Raw genomic sequence first — 23,284 nt, forward strand, 5'->3', positions numbered from 1 at the left:
AATCCTGCCAGGAGAAACAGCTTTGAATTCAAATACAAAGCTAATCAGAATACGGATCACACGAAGCTGCCAGTTATTTGATGGGTGTTGGGAGTAGAACACACCCACCCTTCTGAAGGATGGCTCAAGGGCATTATCTCTGATCAGCAGTTCTCAGAAACAACGTCAGCTCTTTCTCAAAAACCAAGTATTCCCACCTGCTCTACCCTCCTACAGGAGGCAGTCTTTACGTCTATGCCTGGGGATCCTGCCAGAGCCTGCTTCAAGGCCTCAGAGCCCTAGCCCACTGGTCATCACATGGCAGCTGGAGGGAGGCAGGGCCGGCTCCGGCAGTGTTCCTGGATCACTGTGTTGACAAGTTTTCATTCGTTGTCGGGGGATTTCTCAGGTGGGGCTGGAGTACAGTGAAATGGTGGGAAACTGAGGCACAAGAAGACAGTCTCTGAGCTCGCCCCAGGCCATAGGCTAACCCCCCAACCCCCCGACTCCCTCCTGAGCTACAAGCCCCCTGGAGCTGGCTGTGGGATGATGACGCAGGAGCCTGGAGCCAGCCACTTTCTGGCCAGGCCTCTGGGAAAGTTCCTTACCATCTCTGAGCCTCAGTTTTCTGCACTGGGAAAATGGAAGGAGCAATATGACCTGTCCTAGAAGGCTGGCATTCTGTACATGGGTGCCTGGACACATTCCTTACTTCAAAACCATCTAACGCCTCTCAGCTGCCTAGGGCGTCATTAACTCCAAATTATCAAGCATGAACTTTGAGGAATAAATTACCCATTGCTGTATGTTCGACATTTCTAGTAACCCTTTTTCCAATAGATTGAAACTGTTTTCAGAATAGCAGAAATAAAGGACAACAGTGCACACATGACGGGTTCATGACCTCTAACGTGTGACCCATAATGGCCCTCTGACTATACCCAGGAGGCGCTGGGAGTGCTGGGAAGCACACAGACACAGTTGTGACACAGATGTGAATGAGGAATTGGTATCAAATAATAACAGCTGGACATGAAGCCTTGCCACATGCCTGACGCGTCCTAAGGATGTCACACACGTGAACGCAGTCTTCACCATAATCTTGTGATCTAGGTGTGACTGCAGTCATCACCCTGAAGGGCAACTAGGGTACAGAGATGCTGAGTGACTGGTTTAAGATCATACAGGTTGCAAGTTAAAGAACCAGCATTTGAACCCGGCTGGGAAGCCATGATGTTAACTGCCACACTGAACTGAACCCTGATAAGATTAGATAAGATTAGATAACATTGGAAGATTTCCCCTGAAACAAAAGTTATTAAAAGTAGGTTCTGGGTAGTACTTTCTTATTTTTCAGGATTATGTATTATGTCTACTTGGCTCAGGCAAAACCTTAAACCTAGGAGTGTGTGAAGCTTTACCTGTTAAAATTCCTGGGCCTGATTCTCTCCTCATCACTGATGTGTAGAGAGAAGCAAGTTGGCCACATTTATGAATACGAAAGAGGGCTGCAAAGTAGCAGATTGGAGGGAAAACTGGGCACATGAAGAGGTCTGCGGTTGGGAGGCAGCAGTGTGCTGGCAAATAGTTAACAGCTAGCTGGGGTGGGGTTCGGGGGGGGCGGGTCCTGGTGTATAGCTTTGGTCAGTTGCCAGTTTCCATGGTGCAAATCCTCCCACCACGGTTGACTTCCAGCTACCAAGCTGCCATTCCTGAATGGGGAGCAGGAAGAGGTGCTGACAGTTGGCTCTCCCGAGGCTGCATGAGCCCGCCGCTGCTTAGCGGAGTTCCCAGGTTCATATTGGAGACCTGGCTCCAGGGACACGGCTGGGGCAGTCACCAGGTGACTTACACACAACCCTCACACAGGGAGGATGCAGAGAGCTGGAAGGGGCCTTAGACAAGTCCGAGACTCGGTGCTTCCTCGGCAGCATCCTTCTATAGAAGAGGTACCGTGACTGGGCCCTTCAAGCCCCAGGTTCCTACTGCTGTCCTTTGCTGTCTAGGGGTAAACCCCATGCCCCCAAATACAACGTTTCAGCGGGGCCTCCACTGACCCTTCTCTAGTACATGTCTTGGGCAGGGCATGGGGACAGGGCCTGAACGTTTGTGCCCACACAAAATCCCTAATGTGACGGTATTTGGAGGCGGGGACTTTAGTAGGTAATTAGGTCATGAGGGTGGAGCCCCACGAGGGGACTGGTGTCCTTTTAAGAACAGGAGGATAGGGAGGCCTCGGTCGGCTCTCAGCCATGTGAGGGCATGGCCAGAAGGGGTTCTCAGCAGACAGCGACCTGCCAGTGCCGGGATGGCGGACCTCCCAGCCCCCAGCACTGTGAGGAATCAGTGTCCCCCGTCCGTGCTGTCTTGTTATAGCAGCCCAAACTGAGACTGATCTGCTCTTGCATGTGCTTTGAAGAGCTCTTACCATTTGACAAAACTGTTTTACCTGACTCAGCTTTCAGAAGAGAGAAATAGTTTCATATGATGCTGTTTACTCTTCTCTTCAGCTACCCTCAGCAACTTTGAAAACCCAGTTCCTACCCACTTGTCTTGGGCATGTCTGATATGCAACTTAAACAAGCACAAACGGTGAGTTAGTCGATAGCAGGCAGCCTGGCAAAGCATCACCCGCGGGACACAGAGCCTGATTCCCTGGTCAGAACATTTGCTCCCCGCTGCCAGCTCTGCTGGACATGCATCCCCCTGACACTGGAGAACACAGGCAGGAGTGTGCAGGGCAGACCCACCAAGCCATCTGAACCACTGGAGAGACGGGCAGATGTGCGCCCTGAATGTCTAGTATCACCACTGTAGGTGACAGTATGGAAAACGGTGAGAGTCAAAGGGCCTTGGAAATCGTTGCTCAGTTTCTTCTCATTTGAAAAGGACAAGTAAAATGGAGTATGGCCAGGTTTTCCGTTATGGTTCTCTGCTCCCTCTAGACCCGTGGTTCTCAACCAGAGGTGGCTTTGCCCCTGGGGAACCTTTGGCAATGACTGGAGACATGCTTGTTGTCGACCTGGGTGGAGGATGCTCTGGGCCTCTGGGTGGGAGCCAGGGATGCTGCTAAACATCCTACAGCGCACAGGACGGCCCCACAACAAAGAAGGATCTAACCCAAATGCCCGTACTGCCAAAGCTGAGAAAGCCTGGTCTACGCACAAAATACCGTTTTCCAAAAACTAAAGATTTGGCATTCCTACTCCAGGAAGAAATCATATCCACAAATCATATTTTATTAGCTGTCCAATGCCACCTTCCATTCACGTCCTGTGTTTTAATTAAATTTTATGAACCAACAGTACAAACCAATACAGTGCCTTTTTTTTTTTTTTTCACACACCAACAGCTTGAATGTTCTCGAGGCCTCTAAACAATGAGTTGACTGTGGCAAACAGAAGACAGGTATGAGAGAGAGAATTAGCTCATGCAGCTGGTGCCGGCTAATAAATACACAATTTTCACATGAATGTAGAAAGCACTCAATGTTAACTGTATTTATTTTTAAAAAATAGTTGGAAACTGTAATCAAATGCAATTTTCAGAAGCATCTTGGTGACTGAATAGAAGTGCTTAATTTAAAAAATAATTAAGTGACTTTCCCCGAGACCGAGAGCAGGGTGAGTGAACACGCAGCAACGTGTCCACGCTCCTCGGCTCCGGCATGGAGGGGTCTTTCACAAAGACATTTTTCTGCACGTCCTTTCACAGAAGGTAGAAGCCAGGAAGAGCACCCTGCTTTGAAAAGAGATTGTTTGGTTCACACAGCGTACTTTGGTTTATTTAAACAGGTAAGAAAGTAGTCCCCAGTTCTCCTGAGGAGGAAATGTGTTTTTCTGACTTTTGAATAAATCACGGTTATCACCAGTCTGAACGAGTTTTCTTTTCTGTTAAGGTAAAAAGTGTATTTTTTTGTTCCCTCCAGTGTTCAGTTGCTCCTCTTCAGAAGGACTCTTCAGATGAAGTCTCCGTAGGTCTTGACCCGCCGGCGGCCCCGCCCCGCCTTCCATACACTGGAAGGTCGGACAGTCAGTGCCTGCCAGGATGAGCGCTGGCATGTCCTTGCACATGGGTATCAATCTCACTCTCTGAACTGAAAGTTCTCATAATGCATCTAAAAGTATCTTCTTAAATAATATAAAAATGTATGCTAATTTGTGCTCTTAGTAAGGCTTGCAAATCGGCAATTAAATAAGCAGAATATAACTCACAAGCAAAAAAAGTGCATTTTTAAATAAAACTAACAAAACAAATGGAGATGGTTAAAACTACAACCAAAAAGATGAGCAGATTATTTTTGGTTAATCTTGGGGGGGAAATGACACAATCGTTACGGTTTCTTTCCTTTTTCAGTCCACTGGTTTCACTTAATATACTCACGAGAACGGCGAGGGGCATATCTTCGGATTTCAAAGTTTCCTCGCCCGCCTTCTGATATTCCAGCACTGCCACCGGCTAGAGCCCAACTGCGGTAGTCACCGTGTGGGGAGAAATGTACTCACCTTCCATTCTAATCAACTTTTTACAAAACTGGTCTTAATTCATGACTATTTCAATGAGCACAGAAAACGACATATCTCACTTTGCTGGAAACACAATCAAAACCTCCAGGCCATCAGGCCAGCCACTCAAGTCCTCCTGCCTCTGTCGGACGCCGCCCGGCACCTGGGCTACTTCCGCAGGTGTGGCGGGAGATCTTGATTTCCCGCCGCAGGAAGCTAAACGGGCAGAGAGGAGTGGCTCCCCCTCGTCTCTCTGACTAACCTGTGAATTCTCGTTTGTGCCCTTTATAGAAATCTTTTCCTTGTTGCAGTCACTCATTTGGTAATTGCAAAAGGAAAAAAAAATAAGCATCTCCCCAAATCTGTCCCCGGGAGTTCATGTTTTCTTGCTGTTTGTCTTCTGTTTCTGTTTGCGGAGGTGAGCCTCTATCTCGTGCCTGAAGACCAGCATCCCCAGCTGCCCGTGCGACGCCTCGTTCATGGCCTTGGACTGCATGCACATCTTGTACTGCTCGGGGCTCAGCTCATCCACACAGCGCTTCTCGTGCCAGAGGTGGAAGAGTCCCCGCACAGGCGTGCGCACCACGATCAGATTGCTGTGCAGATACTTGCGGTAAAGGTGCACGTCCTCTCCGCCCCAGCCTTTGATGTCCAAGTCAAAGCCACCTGTCAGGAGAGAACACACCGCTGAGTCGCGCTGCGCAGGCCCCTCCCGACCTGCCCGCACAGAACTGCGCAGGAGGAGAAGCAGCATTTAGGGCGGAAGTGTTTCACTCCCCCTCCAAATTATGAGCGTCCATCTGGGTCAGGGAACTCGGAAATCCCCACCGAGAGGACCTTCCTGGAAGCCAGCACCCACTCCTTGAGATCAGACTGCAGACAATGCCCAGCATTTGCTGCCCTCCAGAGCTCCCAGCAGGGTAGGAATGGCCCTCGCCTCGATCAGGAGCTGCACCAACATCCCCACTTTGCACCTTGAAACCTCTCCATGAAAATTCTTGTGTTTCTGTTCGATGGTGGCCTCGTCCTGCCACAGCAGAGAATAAACCAGGGGCTTGCAGTGTGAAAGATGAAACAGGATATCAGTGAGAAAAAACTCACGTCCCCCCAAAGCACTCTTCCTTTCATAGACTAAGGTGTTCCCCAAAAGCTGTGTGTCTCCCACAGGCTGGAGAGATGAGTTGGTGTACAGGGGCTGGCCTCACACTCAGTTCTGAAGTTCTACTTGGAAACTTGTTTCTTCCTAGCACGGACTCCTTCACAAAGTGAACAATGGGCCCCTAAAGTCTCGCCTTTGCAAACTGAGATGCCCCATATCTGTTCTCAGCCTAAAAGCCCACCAAGTTTCAAAGACAACCAAAGCAGCACTGGCCTCTGTCATTGTGCCTTTCTCACCCAGGAGGTTTATTCGACTCTTACAAGAAACAGTGACGTGATTCTCAGCATCATCGTGCAGCCATCAGGTGGCACTGCTCTGATCCAGGCCATCACTGGGGTGGAAAGGGGAGCTCATGCACAGGGAAACCCACAAGCCCTCACCCTGGGTCAGGTATACGAGTGAATGACAGCCCCAGGCAAAGAAAGGTATACAATTCTGAGTCAGGGTCTGGAATTTGAGTCTTGGCTCTCCCATAAGCTGCCACTTCGCTTCTCTTGAGTTTCGGTTTCTTTATCCTGAAATGAAGTAGGTGCTATAACCAAATGAGACAGTGATGTAAGGGGCAGCGCGTGCTTAGCTGTTATTATTACTATCATCGGTATCACTGCAACTTATTAAATATAGGTGTGCAAGTAAGACGCCTGCAAATACATCAAGATTGCAAAGAATGGGGTCCGGATGTGACCCAAAGATTCCAAGCTCATGGCAATTGCTTCTGGAGGAAGAGTGCCCTTCCCAGCTCCATTCCCACATTTCTCAATTAGAACTATGCTCCATCTTTAGGAAATCCTACATATTATAAATCCAAATTTGATAAACATACATTATCATAAAATTATCTTCCCTTGTACATAGAGCAAGGAAACAAGAGGTTCTTGAAATGGAAATCTCCTTTAGAAAATTTGAAAAATGTGTCATTTTTGGAAGTTTGATGGGCACAGGATCATTCAGAACTGTTTCTTAGAGACATCACACCAGTTAGTTCTGGGTGTCTGAGAGCATCCCCACTCGAGGCCGGCACCCAGGCGCTCTGCTGCTGCTGTGGGCTTAGACTTCAAGGTGTTTGGTCGTTTTTCTTTTTAACCTGGTGACTTCTGTGAGGATTCTGGAGTCCTACAGCCCACCTCACCTCTGGACAAAAGAAAGCTGGGGCTACTCAGACTGACTCACTGATCTTACAAGAAAAAGCTTTAGGCCTTGGGCCCGAGGGGAGTAGACTAGGAGAGAGCAAGGGAGGCTGTGGGGATGGACTCTCCACAACGCATGAGGACAGGGCCTTCCTGACTCCATCCTGGCTCGGGGTCCACCCTGAGCCCCTGGGCCCAAGATCCAGGTTTATGGCCTGTTCATTTATACCCTAGCCATGTGCAATCCATCCCATTCCCTTCAGAGGCACATGAGTAAGCACCATGAGGAGGAGGTGGTGGTATTTCCAAGTGGGGCAGGGGATGCTCTGTTCTCACCCTGACTATGCCCCTCACTTGCTCTGAGGTCCCTTTGCCTCTAAGAGACTTGGCCTCCTCATCGGCAACCTAAGGGCCTTTCCTCTCTCTGCTCTGGGGACATGTGTGTGTGTGCATGCATGTGTGTGCATGTGTGTGTGCATGTTGAGAGTGACTTCACACTCACTCAGGGCTTGAAGTGACATCTGGAATTCTAGAAGGTTCAGCAGAGAGAAATGTGGATCTTTTCTGGCATGTGATTTGACAAAATTTCCCACGTGGCCCTTGTTTTTTTCACGGCTCCTCTCACTGGGAGGCCCAGGACATTCTCCGTGACGGGGCGCAGGGGCCGGAGCCCAGCCACATGGGGCACGGGGGCCTCGCTTCGGGGCCGCCTTCCTGCAGCAGTCTGCCTTTTCCCTCGGATGCTGCGCCCTACTGGGGAGACTAAGAGGTGCCTGGGAGCCGACAGGGATAAAGTACCGCACTCCCCCAGCCCCTCTTGGTCCAGCCCCGAAGTCCACGACAGGAGGAAAGGCCTTTCCTTAGGAAATGGCACACCACCTTTGCCACTGACTCCTGGGAACCTGAGTGACACCCTCAGGCCGGTGCAGGCCGGTGGCCTCTGGGTGGCAGCAGAGATGCAGGCTTCCTGCAAGTCGATTTCTCTCACCTATGTTGATGAAGTCTGAGCGATACTGGCATGTCATCCCAAATCCAAAGTCTCTCCAAAACCCAGTCTCCTTCTTTATGACCTGCAGGGAGAGCACTGTCATTGGAGGGGGAAGGACAGAGTGCATAAAAATAAATGAGAGTATTCACACACTCGCAGGAGCCACGTTAAACAGGCAGCCCGTCTGTCCCAGGGCGGAGAGACAGCCACACCCTGTGCTCCTCTCAGACAGTCAGGCCTACGGCAAGCTCACCAGTCCTGGGGGGCCTGCTGGTTTTGGCACCTCTGGCTGGAATGTTTCTAGGGTGTAGGCATGAACACACACACACACACACACACAGACCGGGAGAGCAAGTTTTTGAGCAGCGCCATGGAAAAGCCACCTACGTGTCTGGCCCGCCACCAGCGCCAGCAAGAGACGGAGGCCTTGGCCCCTCACACAGGGCCAGGCAGGGAGCCAGCAAAGGGCTCAGGAAGTTGAGAAAAGGGATGGAGAACAAGTCGGAATTCAGCCGCCCTGGCACAGCGCACAAAAAGGACTCCCTCAGGGAATAAAAAGAAAACCCGAGACTTCAGTGTGGCGCTCCGGCCCTGCTAACTCCCGCTCGCTGAGGAAAGGGCACGAAGGGTTCAGGTTCTGAAGAAAGACTCTGTCCATTCATCTTCAAACGACGTTAAAACCAAACAGCCCCACAAAGCATATGCAGCAGTGCCAGGCTGGGGGCTACGAGGGGCCGTCCCAGCCGTCGCTGTCTTTCAACGGCCAGACCTGGCCCTGCTCAGTCTCTCACTTGCAGCAAGTAAATTTCCAATATATTTGCTGAAGCAGCAAGACTTAAAAAACATTGTTTATATATTTTTGGCTGAGGTAATTCTGGGAATGGTTTTGAGATCTCACTAGTTATTTTTCATGATTCCTTCTTGTAGTTAACACAGATGCTTAAGTGAGAAGTGCCCTCCCTGGGCCAGGGGACAGGAGGCTGCAGCAGGCCCCCACCCACTGGGGTTTCTGCCTTTTCCCTCTGGGGCGGCTGGCTCCATTCCCGCTGGTCAGAAACAGGGCGTGCTGGGGAGGGGCAGCAGTGCCCTGGCCCCACTTGCCCACTGCTGGCTTGTTTGCCTCAGGCAGGCCCCTCACTTCTTTGAGCCTCTATTCCCTTTCCTATAAATGAAGAGGTTGAGCGAACTCACCCCTAAGGTCTCTTCCAGCTCCAACATCCAGACATTTATCCTATTCCTGCTATTCTACCTTCCTCGAGCCTCTCTTCATCTATACCACAGGCTACGGAATACTCCACAAATGGTTTGCAGGAGGGTTGATGAACTTAAAATTTCTTCCACTCTGGAACCTATGAAGCCACCTGACTTTTATGACAACCTGCACGTGGATATCACCTGCACTCCTGTTCACCCCATCAGGACCGCCTCAGGGAAGTCAGACCCAGAGAGACTGTGTCGGTTAGCACTGGCCCCAGCAGACGCTCTCAATTCTTCTCCAGAATAAAGGGCTGTTACACAACATCTCCCAAGTGACAAAATAATTTCATTAGTATCAACCAGAGAGATTTTGCAGGGCAGGCAAGTCTGGAAAAATTTCCACTGAGTCATTTTTTAAAAATGGTTTCTGCATCGCAGTCATACCAGGTACACTGCTTCTGTTGCAGCTAATGGCATAACATCCTTCCCACTGGCCAGGACTCGACAAGTCCTCTAAGCTTCGGGATAAAAATGGAGTCAAAGGAAACTGGCAGTATCCAAACTTTGAATATTTGGCTGAGGTCTACATGGAATCTAAAAGAGAAAGCTCCAAACAGGAGAAACAGTAGGCCACGGCTTGGGAAGGAAGACAAGAGGGACTGTCAGAGGCAGCCGTCCCGGGACCCGGGCTGAGTGGACGGAGCGCCCAGTGAGGTTGAACAAGGTGAAGAATGGCCTGGGGATAAAGTGACAGACAAAGTGATTTGTGAGCTGGGGAATTGCTATACAAACACTTAGCATTGGCTTTAAAGTTGGCAAGCCACAAAAAGCCACCACCTAAAGACCCAGACATTCAGCCTTGGTGGAAGCTGACCTCGCCGCACCCACAGCGTACAACAGGGTAAGGAAGGCGCTCCTCAGAGGCTCCACGACCACAGTGGTGCCGAGCAGCTCACTGGAGCAGTGCCCTCAACAAGCAGCCTGGCTGGGAGGGAGCGCTCTCCAGCACACAGCCGCTCACAGCATGTTCCCATGGAAAACCAGGCAGCGGTTTTACCTGCATTCTCCCTAATGCAATTAGAATAAAATCCACAAGGAAACTTCCAGCCTGCAGAGGCCCTGCGTGAACTGGCCCTGCCTGGCTCATGCATCTCCTGGCTCCTGATATGCAGGCCCTTAGACTCTGCCCCTCCAAAGCAGCAGCTCGCAGGCCTCTAAGGAGGGACACGCGCAGTACCCCTGCCCGGGCCACCCTTCTCTGCTCACCACCGGGTTCTTGCTCAGAGTGGTCCTCCTGACCCTCCCAGACAGTGTCAGTCCCGGCATCATGTCACTCTCTGTTCCGTCACCTGGTTTATTTTCTCTATAAACCAGGCTGTCTGAATTCTCCTCTTGAGCAGTTGTTTCTCTGTTTGCTGACTGCCTTCACCCACCAACACTGGGGAACACGAGCTCAGGGCCTTGGTGTGGTTCATGGATCACTGTCCGGTACACAGCAGGCACTCAATAAACACTTCTCCAGTGAATGAATGGGGAGCAGACCTAGGGCAGAGACCTAGCTCCAAGCCAGTGGAAGTGGATGTGGTTCAAGTAGGGAATTCTCGTCACCGAGTGGTTCAGCGAAGGCCCAGGAACTCCAGTGTGGAAACTCAGAAGTGCGTGGCTCCTGGGGTCTAACACGGAGGGCTTAACCTCTTAGCACCTTATCCCCAGGCGTAAGGAGCGCCATTGTTCTGCTCATGCATTGAAAAGACACACACCAATGATGTCTACTACAGCTGAGGAGGAAGAAGCCCCAAGATAAAGAGTACACTTTAAAAGAAAACACCGCCCCCTCCAGTCCTGGACTTCATGCATCTGCTTTCAAGTGCTATCCTCATTTTTAAAAATGTCTTTCAAGGGTTGGCGTCCTCTCAACTCGCTGCAGCTCCCTTCTCTGCCCACCTTAGATCTCAGCAGACACTGCAGAGCATGAATACACCACAAAAGGACAGTGTCAAGCCTGCTCTGCTACAGGAAGTTTCCAGAACTGCAGCTCTCTGGGCAACGCACGTGACAGGGGTGAGGACCGAAACGCAAAGCACGAACCAGCGTCTCTCCCAAAGACGCGGGAAGGCCGCCACACAGCTGCAAGGGAGCTGGGGAAGCAGGCAGGGACCGTCTGGGTTAACAGTGCTGCTTGGACTACTGCCCACAAAGCAATTGGGCCCCAAAATAAAATAAATAACAAGCACTCAGGCAGAACATCTCCTCTAAATCAAAAGAGTCTCCCAATAACCGACATTGTGTTTGACGAGCCTCACATTCATCAGAAATGCCGGGGGTCTGCAACCCATGCAGGCCCCGGGCCCTCACTGAGAAGGCTTCGTGCCTGGTCTAATGCTCTGCTGTTGCTGCCTCGAAATTCTTAACCACTTCTGAACAAGGGCCCTGCATCTTCACTGCACACTGAGCCATGCCAACCAGGCGGCCAGTCCTGACGGTGAGCGGCAGACACCCTGGGCTTCAGGGGCTTCTGTGGCTGGGATGGGAGCCCCTTGGCCCCATACTGCACATTCCTTACTATTTGGGCTCTGAGGGTTCAGTGACCACACCGCACAGGATTCCGGGGGACTGCATGTCGTATGCACGTGCCTCGTGGTATGGAGGTAGAAGGATTTGCCCAAGATCACTCAGCCGGTTGTGGCTGAGCCCAGCCAACACCAGGACTGCTGTGACAGTTTCCATTTCTTGAGAAATAAAGTATTCTAGAGGCACGGCTTTAAAAGAATTGGTTTAAGAATGGACTCAAATGCCCCCTCCTCCAAGATTTATACTAACCCACATTTTTCTACAAATCTTTTATCAGTATCTGCATTAAAAAAATGAAGTGTCTTCTGCAGGGTATCATGCTGGACAAGGAATCGTCCTCTGTTCTAGGAATCGGTAATCTAAAGCTAGACCCTTTCCTCCTGGAAGCACTAGGAGGCCAAAGAAGGTGTCCCCTGCCCCTGGGCATCCTCAGCCCAGTCCCCATTGCATGAGGTGGCACTTGACCTCCTGACCCTGCCTCTTAGCAGCTGCAGAGTCTGAGGAAGTGACTTATGCCCCTGAGCTTCAGGTTTCTCACCTGAGAAATGAGCAGAATGCCTCTCCACTTTACTGAGCATCACAGGAGACAACGCGGGCACAGTGCTGGCTTACAAAAGGCTGCGTAGACGGCATCTGGTAATATTGCTTTTGGTACTCACTGACTGTCTGCTTCTAGAATAAATAAAAGCAGACTGAAAGGACGGACTATGCCCAGTCAGCAATTTTTGGAAGCTTAAAGTGAAATGCACGTCAGTGGTAACATACTTTCTGGAGGGGGTTAGAGAGGTAAGGGTGCAGTCAGAGCAGGGGAGGACATGAGCGAGCACACCATTCTCACACTGCGCAGAGGGGCACAAGTCACCAGATTTAAATGACGAGCAGGACCGCACAGCCGACTGAGGTGTCGGGCAGTAGAAATGGTAGGAGACGGCCCTGAGGCAGGGGGACAGCACGAGGAGATGCTGGGCAGGCGTTCTCACCTGGCAGAGGGGCTGGCCTGCCTGTCTGTTGAGCTGTTACCATGCACCAGGTGCTGGGGTTTGCAAATATTTTTTCTGTAATCAGTTTGAGCCAGTCTGTGGAGGGCAGTTAATCCCCAGAAGGGATCAGGGCTGGCAGTGCTGTGCTGGAGCAGGCGGGACCAGCGCACCAGGATTGTACAAGTCTCTCCCAACTCTGCACCCAGTGACATCACACTGGTAGCCTGAAATCGGCCACAGTGGGAGCACTGACACCACAGAACATGGCAAATGCTGAGAGTCAGGACCTTGTTTTCCCTTTCAGAGAGTAGGCTGTTAAGCATTTGCCAGCACACCACTGGCTTTCTGCTGTAAAAGATTTTAAAACATGGAATTAATGTGTGTTTTGGAAGTGTATCTCTGCAGAAGGTGAAGGAAAGCCTGGCATACAGGGGAGCAAAGGAGTCTGCAGACAGCAGTGACAAGAGGTTCCAGCGGTGGCCTCAGCAGGAACTGTCAAGGCTTTTCCTGGTTTACAGGAAAGGGGGATGTCTGAGGTTAATAATGATTTAAATTAGAGTCATTCCTTTCTCGGAGAGCTGTTTCTCCATTAAAGCATCAGCAAGTTTCATCTCAAGTTTAAAATTCAAAAAATTAAATATTAGTAAAAATATTTCGTCATTTCACTTATTACTGTTACTAATGGTCTGTACTCAGAAGTAAAGAAATAAGTAGTCTGAATAAAAAAAAAAAATCATAAATTTGGTTTCTAGCTTTTGTCTGCAGGCAAAATGTTACCAGAGCCAGCCCTGATGGCCTAGAAGTTAAAGTTTGACGCGCTCCGCTTCGGCAGCCCAAGTTGGGTTCCCAGTCACAGAACCACACCACTCATCTGCCAGTAGCCATGCTGTAGAGGGCTCACATGCAAGAACTAGAAGGACTTACAACTAGAATATGCAACTATGTACTGGGGCTTTGGGGAGGAGAAAAAGAGAGAGAGGGGGGAAGATTAGCAACAGATGTTAGCTCAGAGCAAATCCTTGCCAGAAAAAAACAGTTATCAAATGACAGTGGCAATAGCCAGGAGAAGCAACAGCTGGCATGTTGACTACCAAGGTGGTACTTGCAGGGCTGCTGGAAAAGGCTGTCTCGCGTTTGCCTAAGCAAGTGCGCGCTGTAACACTACATCCGGAGCTGGGTTCTCCCTTCACCCTTGATTCTGATGCAATCCAGGCAAGGCCATCAAGAAGCTATTAATATATACAGACCGTATCTTCAAGACTGAGCCCAGATGGACCCAAGGTAGGAAGTCTTTCCTAATTTACCCATCTCCAATCATTACTTTTTATTTTCTACCTTCGCAGCACCTACACATTCTATCTCCATTATATTTAATTTCTGTAGTTTGATGTTCTCCTTCGGAATTTTTGTCAGGACATTTCCCTTATATTTTAGCTCTCACCCTCGATCCCAAGCGAATCTATTTCCACTGTACTAGAGCAAAGAAATCATGGTTTTTGCATGAGCTCTGCTGTTAGCTGGCCGTGTGATCTTGGACAAGTCTATGAAAAAGAGAGGGAGCGAAAGGACCTGGTGAATCACCTCTGAAGGGACGAGGCCGTGTCAGTGTTTCTGACTCCTCCACTCACGCCCAGACTAGTTCTCTGCAGGCAGCAAGCGCTCAAGAAATGCTCAGCCAGTAAAGAGCATAATCAATACTTTTCTGGATGGAGAGCCCTTCATCTCAAAGACAACTGCTGTGTTTCTCTGTACTGTAGAGTCATGAATACTGAACCCGAAAATATCAGATGTATGTGCTCTAGGAAAGGTCTAAGCTGGCTTTAGAAGTAAATGTCGAAGGTTGCAGGATAATTCAGCTGTGGACACAGCAACCTGAGTCCTGTTTCTGGCTCGACTGCTAATTCTGAGCATCGGAGAGACTGGCTGCCCCACGCCCGTCCCTCTAGTTTCCCTGCTGGAATGGTAATAAAAGGATAAAACTTTAAAATTGTGAAAAGAATTCCTTGCAAGCAAATAGGGTCTTTAAGAGTTGGAAGTTGAAACATTAATTACATTTGATGTCAAATGTAAAGCAGTACTTTATTTAAAACCAAAGGAACTTTTACTCTGATTGGTTGAAAGAAAACAAATCCTTTATCCCATTTCCCCCTCAAACCCTATTAGAAGCTTAGAACTCCTATGGAAAGGAAACAAGACGTTTTTCTGTCTCAGTGGGGATGATACGGCCTCAAAGTAGATAAAAATTGGTTCTTGGGGGGTGAAAAACTCTTACTGTGTTTATGTAAAAGCAGATATATATACACACATACATACACAGTACATAAACAGACACGCAATATATCTGGGGTATACTTCACGGGGAAGAGAGAACTCTATCATTTACTGTACTGTATGGCTTGGACCCAAAGTGAAACCAGTTTAGGACATGGGTGAGGAATGAACCTTGTCCAACCTGAAGGAACCCAAGCCAAAACTTTCTGGAAAAGATCATTACATCAGCCGCCAGAGGTTAACTGGAATGGGGCACAGGATGGGGCTGAGAAAACAGGGTTTGCTACTTCCGGAAGCTTAAACACAAGAATGAGTCCTCCAAAAGAATTTCAGAGAACGCCAATTTTCAGTGAAAATCAGTTCCTCTGCCATTGCACAGAAGCATGAGAGTCGGTCCTCTCACATCAGCACGTTTGCCTGGCACGTTTCCTCTCTCCACCCTAAGAGGTGCTCGGCAGAGAAAAACATGGCTTTCCCTCACCAGGAGCCAGATCTGCCCACGGCAATGAAGACCGGACATTCCCCAGGTCAGACGCCCCCCGAGATTCAGCCTGAGCTAGACACCCAGCTGATCTCTCTACAGGGAAAATCGCAGCCCAACTTGGGGGTGACCACAACACCGGGACACTCTGTCCGGGAGGGGTAGGCCTATGTGCAGCAGAAACCTTCTTCTGCCTTTACCTCATCCTCCTGGTGCCTGCACTGCTTCTCTGTTGAATGGGCTAACTGCCACCACCACCCACGGAGACATCTCTGCTAAGAGAGATCCTTGGTGGCTGTGTGGTTCCACCATCCATCACCTATGCAGCCAAGATCTCAGCAGAGAAGTCCCTCCAATATTCCTTTGAAAGCCACCTTGCTGTTGACACCTCTGATGCTAACATCCACCCCAAGGCACTGTGCTATGTGGGAATGGTGGCGTGAGGGGAAGGGCGCTGGATCCAGGCCTTGCTCCCCCAATCACTCACTCACCGTGCGCCCTGGGGTGGGCCATCCCTTTCTGACTTCTGTTTTCCCTCTGTCAAATGGGAACATAAATCTCACCTTTTCTTACCTTGTAGGATTTTGTAATAATAAGGAGAAAATGTGCTGCATCCATAAAGCAATAATACTAGTTTCCAAAAACCATAGAAGAAAACTATGAAGGTGTGAAATTACCTTTCTGGAAGGCACTGTTCCTATTTATTTTCCATATTTAAATACTGCAAGCACTTTTAATCAGCAGGGCACTGGGAGTAAAGGCCAGAATGTCTCCAAACTTAAAAATTACTCCAGGACTCCAGCCACAGATTCCCACTCATCTTTCCTCGTGGCCAGGCGCCCCTGTAATGACAGATGTGAAACAGCCCCACAAAGGCACCTGCAGGCAATCACTTACCAGCTGCTGCTCTAAAGGCGGCACTGCATCATGACGGCCATAGACGAGGCCGGGATTGTACTGACTGAAGAGGACCGGGTAAAACACCTTCTTCCCTGCAAACCAGAAAACAAACATTCGCTGAAAGCAACACAAGAAACTATTAGGTTTGCTCATTTATTTTCATCCCTCTGAACCACCCCAGATGTTTGCATCCATTTTTCCTTTTCCCTTCACTCAACTCTAAAACAGATCTTAGACATGTGCACCAGCTCATCAGGCGGACAGACTCGTAAACATTTCTGACCTGCTGGCACACGAGTGATATCTCCAACACTGAGAGTCAGTGGCTCTGGCCCTGGGCGTCAGCCAGCGGGAGTGGGAGTGAAAGAGGATCCTGGGGCCCCCTGCCCGGCCAGATGTCACTCCTTTACTTGCTGGCTCGTGGGGCAGTCTGACCAGTTGCCAGAGGGGCCGGGGTGACTTTGCACAGCAGGAGTAGACTTGGGGAGCCCAGGGAAGTTGCTCTTTACAATTTACACAGAAGAGTTTCAATTATTTTAACCACTGACATGGCCATTCCAGTAGTTATCAGCCTTGCCTATGAGTCAAACTCTATGAAAATAATTTTCACATTGTGGATTATTTCTGCTCAGATCCCTTCCTCCCTTGGTAACTGCCCATAGCTGCTCCTTTCCTTTTAGTCTCAGGAAGGTTTTCCAGGTCCACATCCTCCCACCACACTCTCTCCCGTGCACGTTCACCGAAGCCCACCACCCAGATGAAAATCGAAAACGTAAAAACAAGAACTTGGACAAAGTATCCAGAACTATGGAGGCTGACAGGCCACACTGTGACCCCAAAGGAGAAATCAGACCTGATGCTTTTCCTTTCCTCTGTCACTGGGGTAAAATATGCTGACTCAGAAGCAGGACACCAGTGAACAGTGAGGAGGTGATACGCGCGCAGGGGAGAGCTGCCGCCCCAAGGGCGTGAGGGGCCGCCTGCACAACCCTACCTGGCTGTGTATTCAGCCTGCACGTATTGAGGAATTCCGAGGTGAAGTAGATGTCAACGTCACAGAAAAAGAGCAGGACGTTGCTTCCCTTCCAGAAGCGGGCTCCAACATCAAGGCCCTTTCCCCGAGAAAATTCTCCACTCAGCGGGATGAAGGTAAAGTTCCTGAAGTTGGCGGCTCTAGAAGGGAGGAGCAGACAGTCACCCACGTGCCCACGCCTCTCTGGCCAATGGAGCCCTGGGGAAGACGTGCCCCAGGCCCAGCGGGTCTTGCCTCAGTTCTTTGGAGCCTGAGAGCATGGAGATTACCCACCAGCCAGGAGCCACCCAGACTCACTGGGAGCTCACCAGGATTAGAGGCACCAGGACACCTAGTGAAGGTTTTAAAATTCATTTACCAATTTATTTCTTCTTTCTCGAGTAATTTCCCCATATTAAAAACTGTACTGTCATGATTAATGAATATATTTTCTGATGGAGAAAACTTGACCCAGTGAAGACCAGGTCAACAGAACCCAGGAAAATCTCCATGCATCCTGAGCTGCCAAATGAAACCACTGGGCCAGGAAGAAAACCACAGGGGAATGCCCTGCGCAGCATCTTCTCGTCTGTTCTCACTCCAGGGGCCAGGCGTGATGCTCTTGCCAAACAGATTTAAACCTGCATTCCTTCCCCACCCACGGGTAAAGCAGGAGAGCACGTAGGGAAAATGTCAGACTTGGATTCGGAAGACTAGGACTCGCCCGGCCTGGCTCTCCTGCAGATGAACGCTGTGACCTGGGCCAGCACATCAACCTCCCGGAAGCTCGGCGGCCTCCTCTGTGGAATAGAGTAATAACACCTTTCTTCACTGTCTCCTAGAGGCGTCAGGTGGATAAACGCTGCCCAGAGGATAACGCGTTCTGGAAGCATCGGCTATTGCCGTTACCAGCACAGGTAGGAGTCCTGGCCTGTGGTCATGAAGCCAAGAAGTTTCTTCATTTGGCTATTCCTTCCCAGGAGCAGCACAACCTTCTGAAATGGGGTGTGTCTCGAGCAAAAGTTCCAGGAATTCATTCAGTACCTGGTGGCACAGGGATTGTCTTGTGCCAGACGGAACTAGAGACCCACTTTTAGTCCTATTGCAGCTCCCAATTCCACTCGTGCAGGGGCCAGGCATTTGGCAAATGCCCCTTTTCCTACTGAAACCACCCTTCTGCTCAGAACGGCTTCGTCTCCTCCACGCTGTGAGCCCTCCCCCACCCGCCTCTCCCCATCTCCCAGCTTCTCTCTACTCCCCATGTATTCAAAAAAGTACAAAACTGATTTCCATCTTTTAAAGTTTGTATTCCAAGTAACCATCAAATAAAGGTCACACAAAGACAGAGTCAGAGACGACTCAAATGCTGAGCTGTCCTGGGCCCTCGTAGTCTCACCCACTGCCCCTTCCTTGACCCATCAGCTTCCTTAGGATGTGGAGTGAGCTTGGTACTTTATCGTGGGAATCTGCGGGCTCAACCTTGTCTGAGCCCGATGCCAGATGTGCTTTTCCAACTTAGATCCAGGCAGGAGGCCTAAGGACTGGAGGAGCCCTGTGTGTGAGTCAGGAAACATGGACCCAGGGCCTAGAACAGGGTCTGGCCCCTCCTAGTGCTCAGAGATGCCTGTGAATAAACGTGTGAACAGAGGCAGGATTCCAATCCTAGCTCTGCCTCTAAATTATGGGGGGCAAGTCACTTCACCTCTGTGGTCTCAGTTTCCGCACTGCGAAGTCCGCAGAGCTCAAAGGCCCCTTTATACTCTAAAACGCTATTTTCCTGTGATTCTGCATTCAGCTCAGCACTGCTCTCCATCTGAGGGGTTCTCCTCCTCTTTCAGAACTGTATCTTCCCTCTTTTCTCCGGGTGGGTGTCGCCAGCTCCTGTTTTCTGGGAGTGGCACTGAAGGGGTGCTTCAACGCCTTTTCAGGACTGGTCTGGCCCTAGTGAAGGATGGTGCTGCCTCCCTGTCTCCAAACATATTCAGGTGCACTGAGGCCCTTCCAGTCATGTTCAGACCTTCTAGAGGTTTCTACAGCCCCAGTTGCTATCAGTCAAGCTCAGCCAACTTCTCCCTGCCCTATTTGATCAGTTTGTAGGAAAGTTGTATCCTTGGGAGATGCCTGCATTTTCACCTGTTCCTCTAAGAGAGTCTCCAGCCAGGACTCGCAGGACGTTTCCACTATCCTGGGCCTTTTTCTCACAGCCACCAGCATGTCTCGTTCCTCGCGTGTCTCAGCCCTCACCTTCTCTGGGACCCCTCCAGACTACGGGGATATCCATCAGCTGGTCTGCAGAGCAGTGAGGACTGGCATGCCCGAACCGCATGAACAAGCAAGACCTTCCTCATTCAGGTTGCATCTGACTCATCCTTCAGGAGCCTCCTCCCAGAGGTTTCCCAGGATCTATCATTAGAGCGTTCGAATATACCAGTGCTTTACATTTGAACAATAACAAGCAGCTTTCGCCAAGGGAAGAGGAGTGCATTCTTTAATATGCTGTGTTAAAGGAACCAAAGGATTTTCCTCTTTGAACAGCCTACAGTCCTTTTGTGTAGAGATATCAAATATTGACAAAAGTTACGTCACATTGCATACTTAAACGAGAATACAAGGCAGCGTTAGAAACGGAGGTTAACAGTGCCACAGATACGACAAGCCTGTGGGCGATCAGCGCTGAGTGACAGGTAGAGGGACAGCTGAGCACTACAAATTCAGAGGGAGGGCGGTAATTTGGTGTACACGTTTTCCCAATGCATCAGTTAATCTAGTTTTTTCCATCCCCAAATTCCCAAGCCCTGGCTAGAGCTGTTCTTCTCCACTCCGCCGCAGCAGGGCTGGGGAGAGGGGCCGGCCTCACCTGCAGGAATAGTCACTGGGACAAGGGGTGGGAGAACACGGTGCCCAGTGTGTGAGGTGACCTTCATCTGGGAGAATATCAGCCTCTATGCTTCAGTGTGTTCCCTCCAGAGAACGAGAATTCAGGAAAACGGAGCCTGGGGCTCCACAGGGCCTAATGCAAGAGGCCACCTGCTCCCTCGCTCTTCCTCCAGCCTCTCTACAGGGACGAGACATCCATGCTACAGCTGGGGCACAACTCAATCTGAATATGCCTTTCAACCCACGCTCCAGCGTGTCATAGGCCATCCAGAAAGCTGAAGGATGTGACACTCAGCTCTGTCCACTCACTGTCCACACAGCAGCCCCTCTGTCCCACTAGGGCCAGTGCACACGTGGCACCAGCAGCCTCTATTCCGCATCTCCCCATGCCTGCAGAGAACCCTACCCAACCTGGCTCTGCCTGGCCTCCTCATCCACCCTGCCAACACCGCCAGCAGGAGACACGGGTCGTTACTACTGACCTGGCGGCATGCACAGGGGATGGCTCTGCACTGAAGGCCTGATTAGGAGGCTGGACATGAGCGCACACGGAGGCAGGGTGGGAAGAGAATCATCGCTGGCCCAGGAACACCATGAGCCAGTCACAGGCACTGGAGAACCCAGGGCTAACTTTGTCATCCATCTGTGGTTCCCAGTGCGGCCACCAGGTCATTTTGCTCAGCTATGAGTCTGTCTGCAGATGGATAACGGTACTACCCTTCCTCCTGACCACCCAACCCCAGCATGTCTTATGATTAATGAGTATCTGGAGGAACCTCTCCTTCTCCTCTCTTGCTGTGAGGAGGAGCCTCTGATAATTAACAAGTGTTCTCTGCTAAGACAGAGGGCTGAGCTGGAAACACCAGAAAATTATCAGAACAACTTCACTTGCCCTCTTCTCCAGAACAGAGATAATACACTGTCAAACTTCTGGGCCTGGAAGTGGGATGTGTCCTTTCATCTCAAACTCACTGCACCAGTTCCAGAATACAGGATGCAAAAGGATGAAGAGAAATTGACTTCTGTGGGATGGCCAGGCCTCTTCCCTCAAAACATCCCATATCTGCAAAATATCCCAGAAATGCTGCTCGTGGGGCAGGGGGATGCAACAGTGTCTGAAACAGTATATTAAGAGGCAGTGAAGCTACCGAAAAACAAGGACACATTTCAATGCAAAACACTAACCTGCACCAACAGCGTCTAGCAGTTGTGGGTTTGGGAATGTGCACAACACGACCAGGAGGCACAACCCCAATACAGACCACAGAGGTGACAGGCGGGGAGCCAGTTTTGTCCTCTCCATCCCCTTCCCCAGAGTGACCAGCCAGAAGATAGTCACTGATGGTGCAGTCATGGCTGGGGCCTCCTCTCTTTGCTTGGTGGTCCCTTCCTGGAATATGCTTTCTCCATCCACTCCAGTGAAAATCTCACTCAGTCTTGGGGCAAGCCCAGTGGCATAATGGTTAAGTTCATGCACCCTGCTTCGCTGGTCAAGGGTTTGCACGTTCAGATCCTGAGTGTGGACCTAGCACCACTCATCAAGCATCCCACATAAAACAGAGGAAGACTGGAACAGATGTTAGCTCAGTGACAATCTGCCTCAAGAAAAAGAGGAAGATTGGAACAGATGTTAGCTCAGGGCCAATCTTCCTCACCAAAAAATTTTAAAAGATATCTCTCAATCTTCATGGCCCATGTCAAATGTCACCACCTCTCATGCTCTGCTGCAACCTGAAGTGCCTTCTCTGGGCTCCCGGGCATTGGCCCAGTCCTGCCTCTATCCTCCTGTGCCCAGTCACCTTGGGCCTTTGCTTGTAGAGACATGTACTTAATGCCCAGGCAGGCTCTACACCCTTGGAGGACAGGAAACGATGACTTTATTTTCTATCTTCAGAGATTATCCGGCACCGTGCAGTAAGTGGTCCACACAGGGACACAGTGGATGATCAGTAAACACTGGATGAATCAAGAGATGACTCAGACATCATCCTCACGGTGGCATGAGATAATCCCTTTAAATCTACAGCCAGTAAAACACCCATAACTCAACCAAGGCTATTTTCCCCAACATACCACAATGCCAGAGAGATTCACACATCAGTACATACAAAGGTGAGCGAAGTGGAGGACAGAGAGGCAGCAACCTGGGGAACAGTGGAGGCAGCGCCCAGGATCCTGGCCCCTTGGCCACAGCAGCTGAGCCAGCCACCCCCAGCCCCAGAGAACCTGGTGGGCAGCAGCAGAGATGCATGCACAACTCCAGCCTCTCGGCTACGGTGGTGCCTGTGGCCCCAGGGAACAGAGCATCAGTGGAGGTGGAGTGTGATCCTGGGCCTCTGTCCATGATCACAGAGGTCAGAGTCTGGTAGCAGCAGCAGAGGCACACACACGACCCCAGCCTCCCAACTACGGCCATAAGGAAACAGGTGACAGTGGAGGTGGTCCCCACAAACCTGGCTCCCTCTCCATCCACTCCCCCCACCACCACAGCAGTGCCTGCAGGCACAAGGAAACAGGTGACAGTGGAGGTGGCGCCTGCAAACCTGGCTCCCTCCCCTTGCTTCCCTCCCTCCCCCCTCACCACAGCAGCAGTGCTTCTGACCCAGGCGATTCCAGATTTGGTGGAGGCATCAGCCATCTCTGTGACCCCAGTGGTGAAGCCAGTGATCACAGCAACACCGGCAACAGCAAAGCACCAGTGGGGATGATGAGAGTATTACTGGCAACACCCTAATAGAGGTGGTGGAGGGTAGAGGGCCAACCCTCAAATATAGCCAGAGGCAGCTCAGGTAAGAGAACCCAAAAACTGGTGCTATGGTGCCACTGACTGAAAAACAAGAGAAAGGCCTCTAACCTCCAATTACTTGAATAGTTAGAATCAAAACAAACAAAGCTATACCTAAATAATAAAAGTGTTCACCATGACAATGCGCTGGCAGAGGAACAACTCATCAAGAACTGTGAAAAGCCATGGCAACATGGCATCACACAAAAAAATAACAATACTCCAGAAACCAAACACAAAGCCATGGAAGATTGTGTTCTAATTGACAAAGGATTCAAAATGGCTGTCATTTAGAAACTCAATGAGCTACAAGAAAACTAAGAAAGGCGATTCAATCAGCACAGCAATAAAATTAATGAACAGAAGGCATACTTTACCAAAGAGATTGAAATGCTACAAAAGAACCAAACAGAAATTCTGGAGCTAAAGAACTCAACAAATGAGACAAAGAA

General features: G+C 50.2%; 1 protein-coding gene across 22 annotated transcripts in view; it reads right to left on the minus strand.

Annotated features, from left to right (window-relative positions):
• Positions 1-3,185: 3,185 nt before the first annotated feature.
• CSGALNACT1 (chondroitin sulfate N-acetylgalactosaminyltransferase 1) overlaps positions 3,186-23,284 on the minus strand; it is a 330,736-nt gene continuing 310,637 nt past the window's right edge. For 17 of the 22 annotated variants that reach the window (XM_070598636.1, XM_070598638.1, XM_070598639.1 and 14 more), the window contains 4 exons: positions 17,153-17,331; positions 16,156-16,250; positions 7,759-7,840; positions 3,186-5,150 (listed from right to left, as the gene is read on the minus strand). In XM_070598636.1, the coding sequence (XP_070454737.1) occupies positions 4,861-5,150; positions 7,759-7,840; positions 16,156-16,250; positions 17,153-17,331 (646 nt within the window). In that variant the 3' untranslated portion in view covers positions 3,186-4,860. The remainder of the gene's footprint in view (positions 5,151-7,758; positions 7,841-16,155; positions 16,251-17,152; positions 17,332-23,284) is intronic. The other 5 variants (XM_070598654.1, XM_070598652.1, XM_070598650.1 and 2 more) reach the window with 2 other exon arrangements.

This window comes from Equus przewalskii, chromosome 28 (assembly GCF_037783145.1).
Source record: "Equus przewalskii isolate Varuska chromosome 28, EquPr2, whole genome shotgun sequence".
Lineage (NCBI taxonomy): Eukaryota > Metazoa > Chordata > Mammalia > Perissodactyla > Equidae > Equus > Equus przewalskii.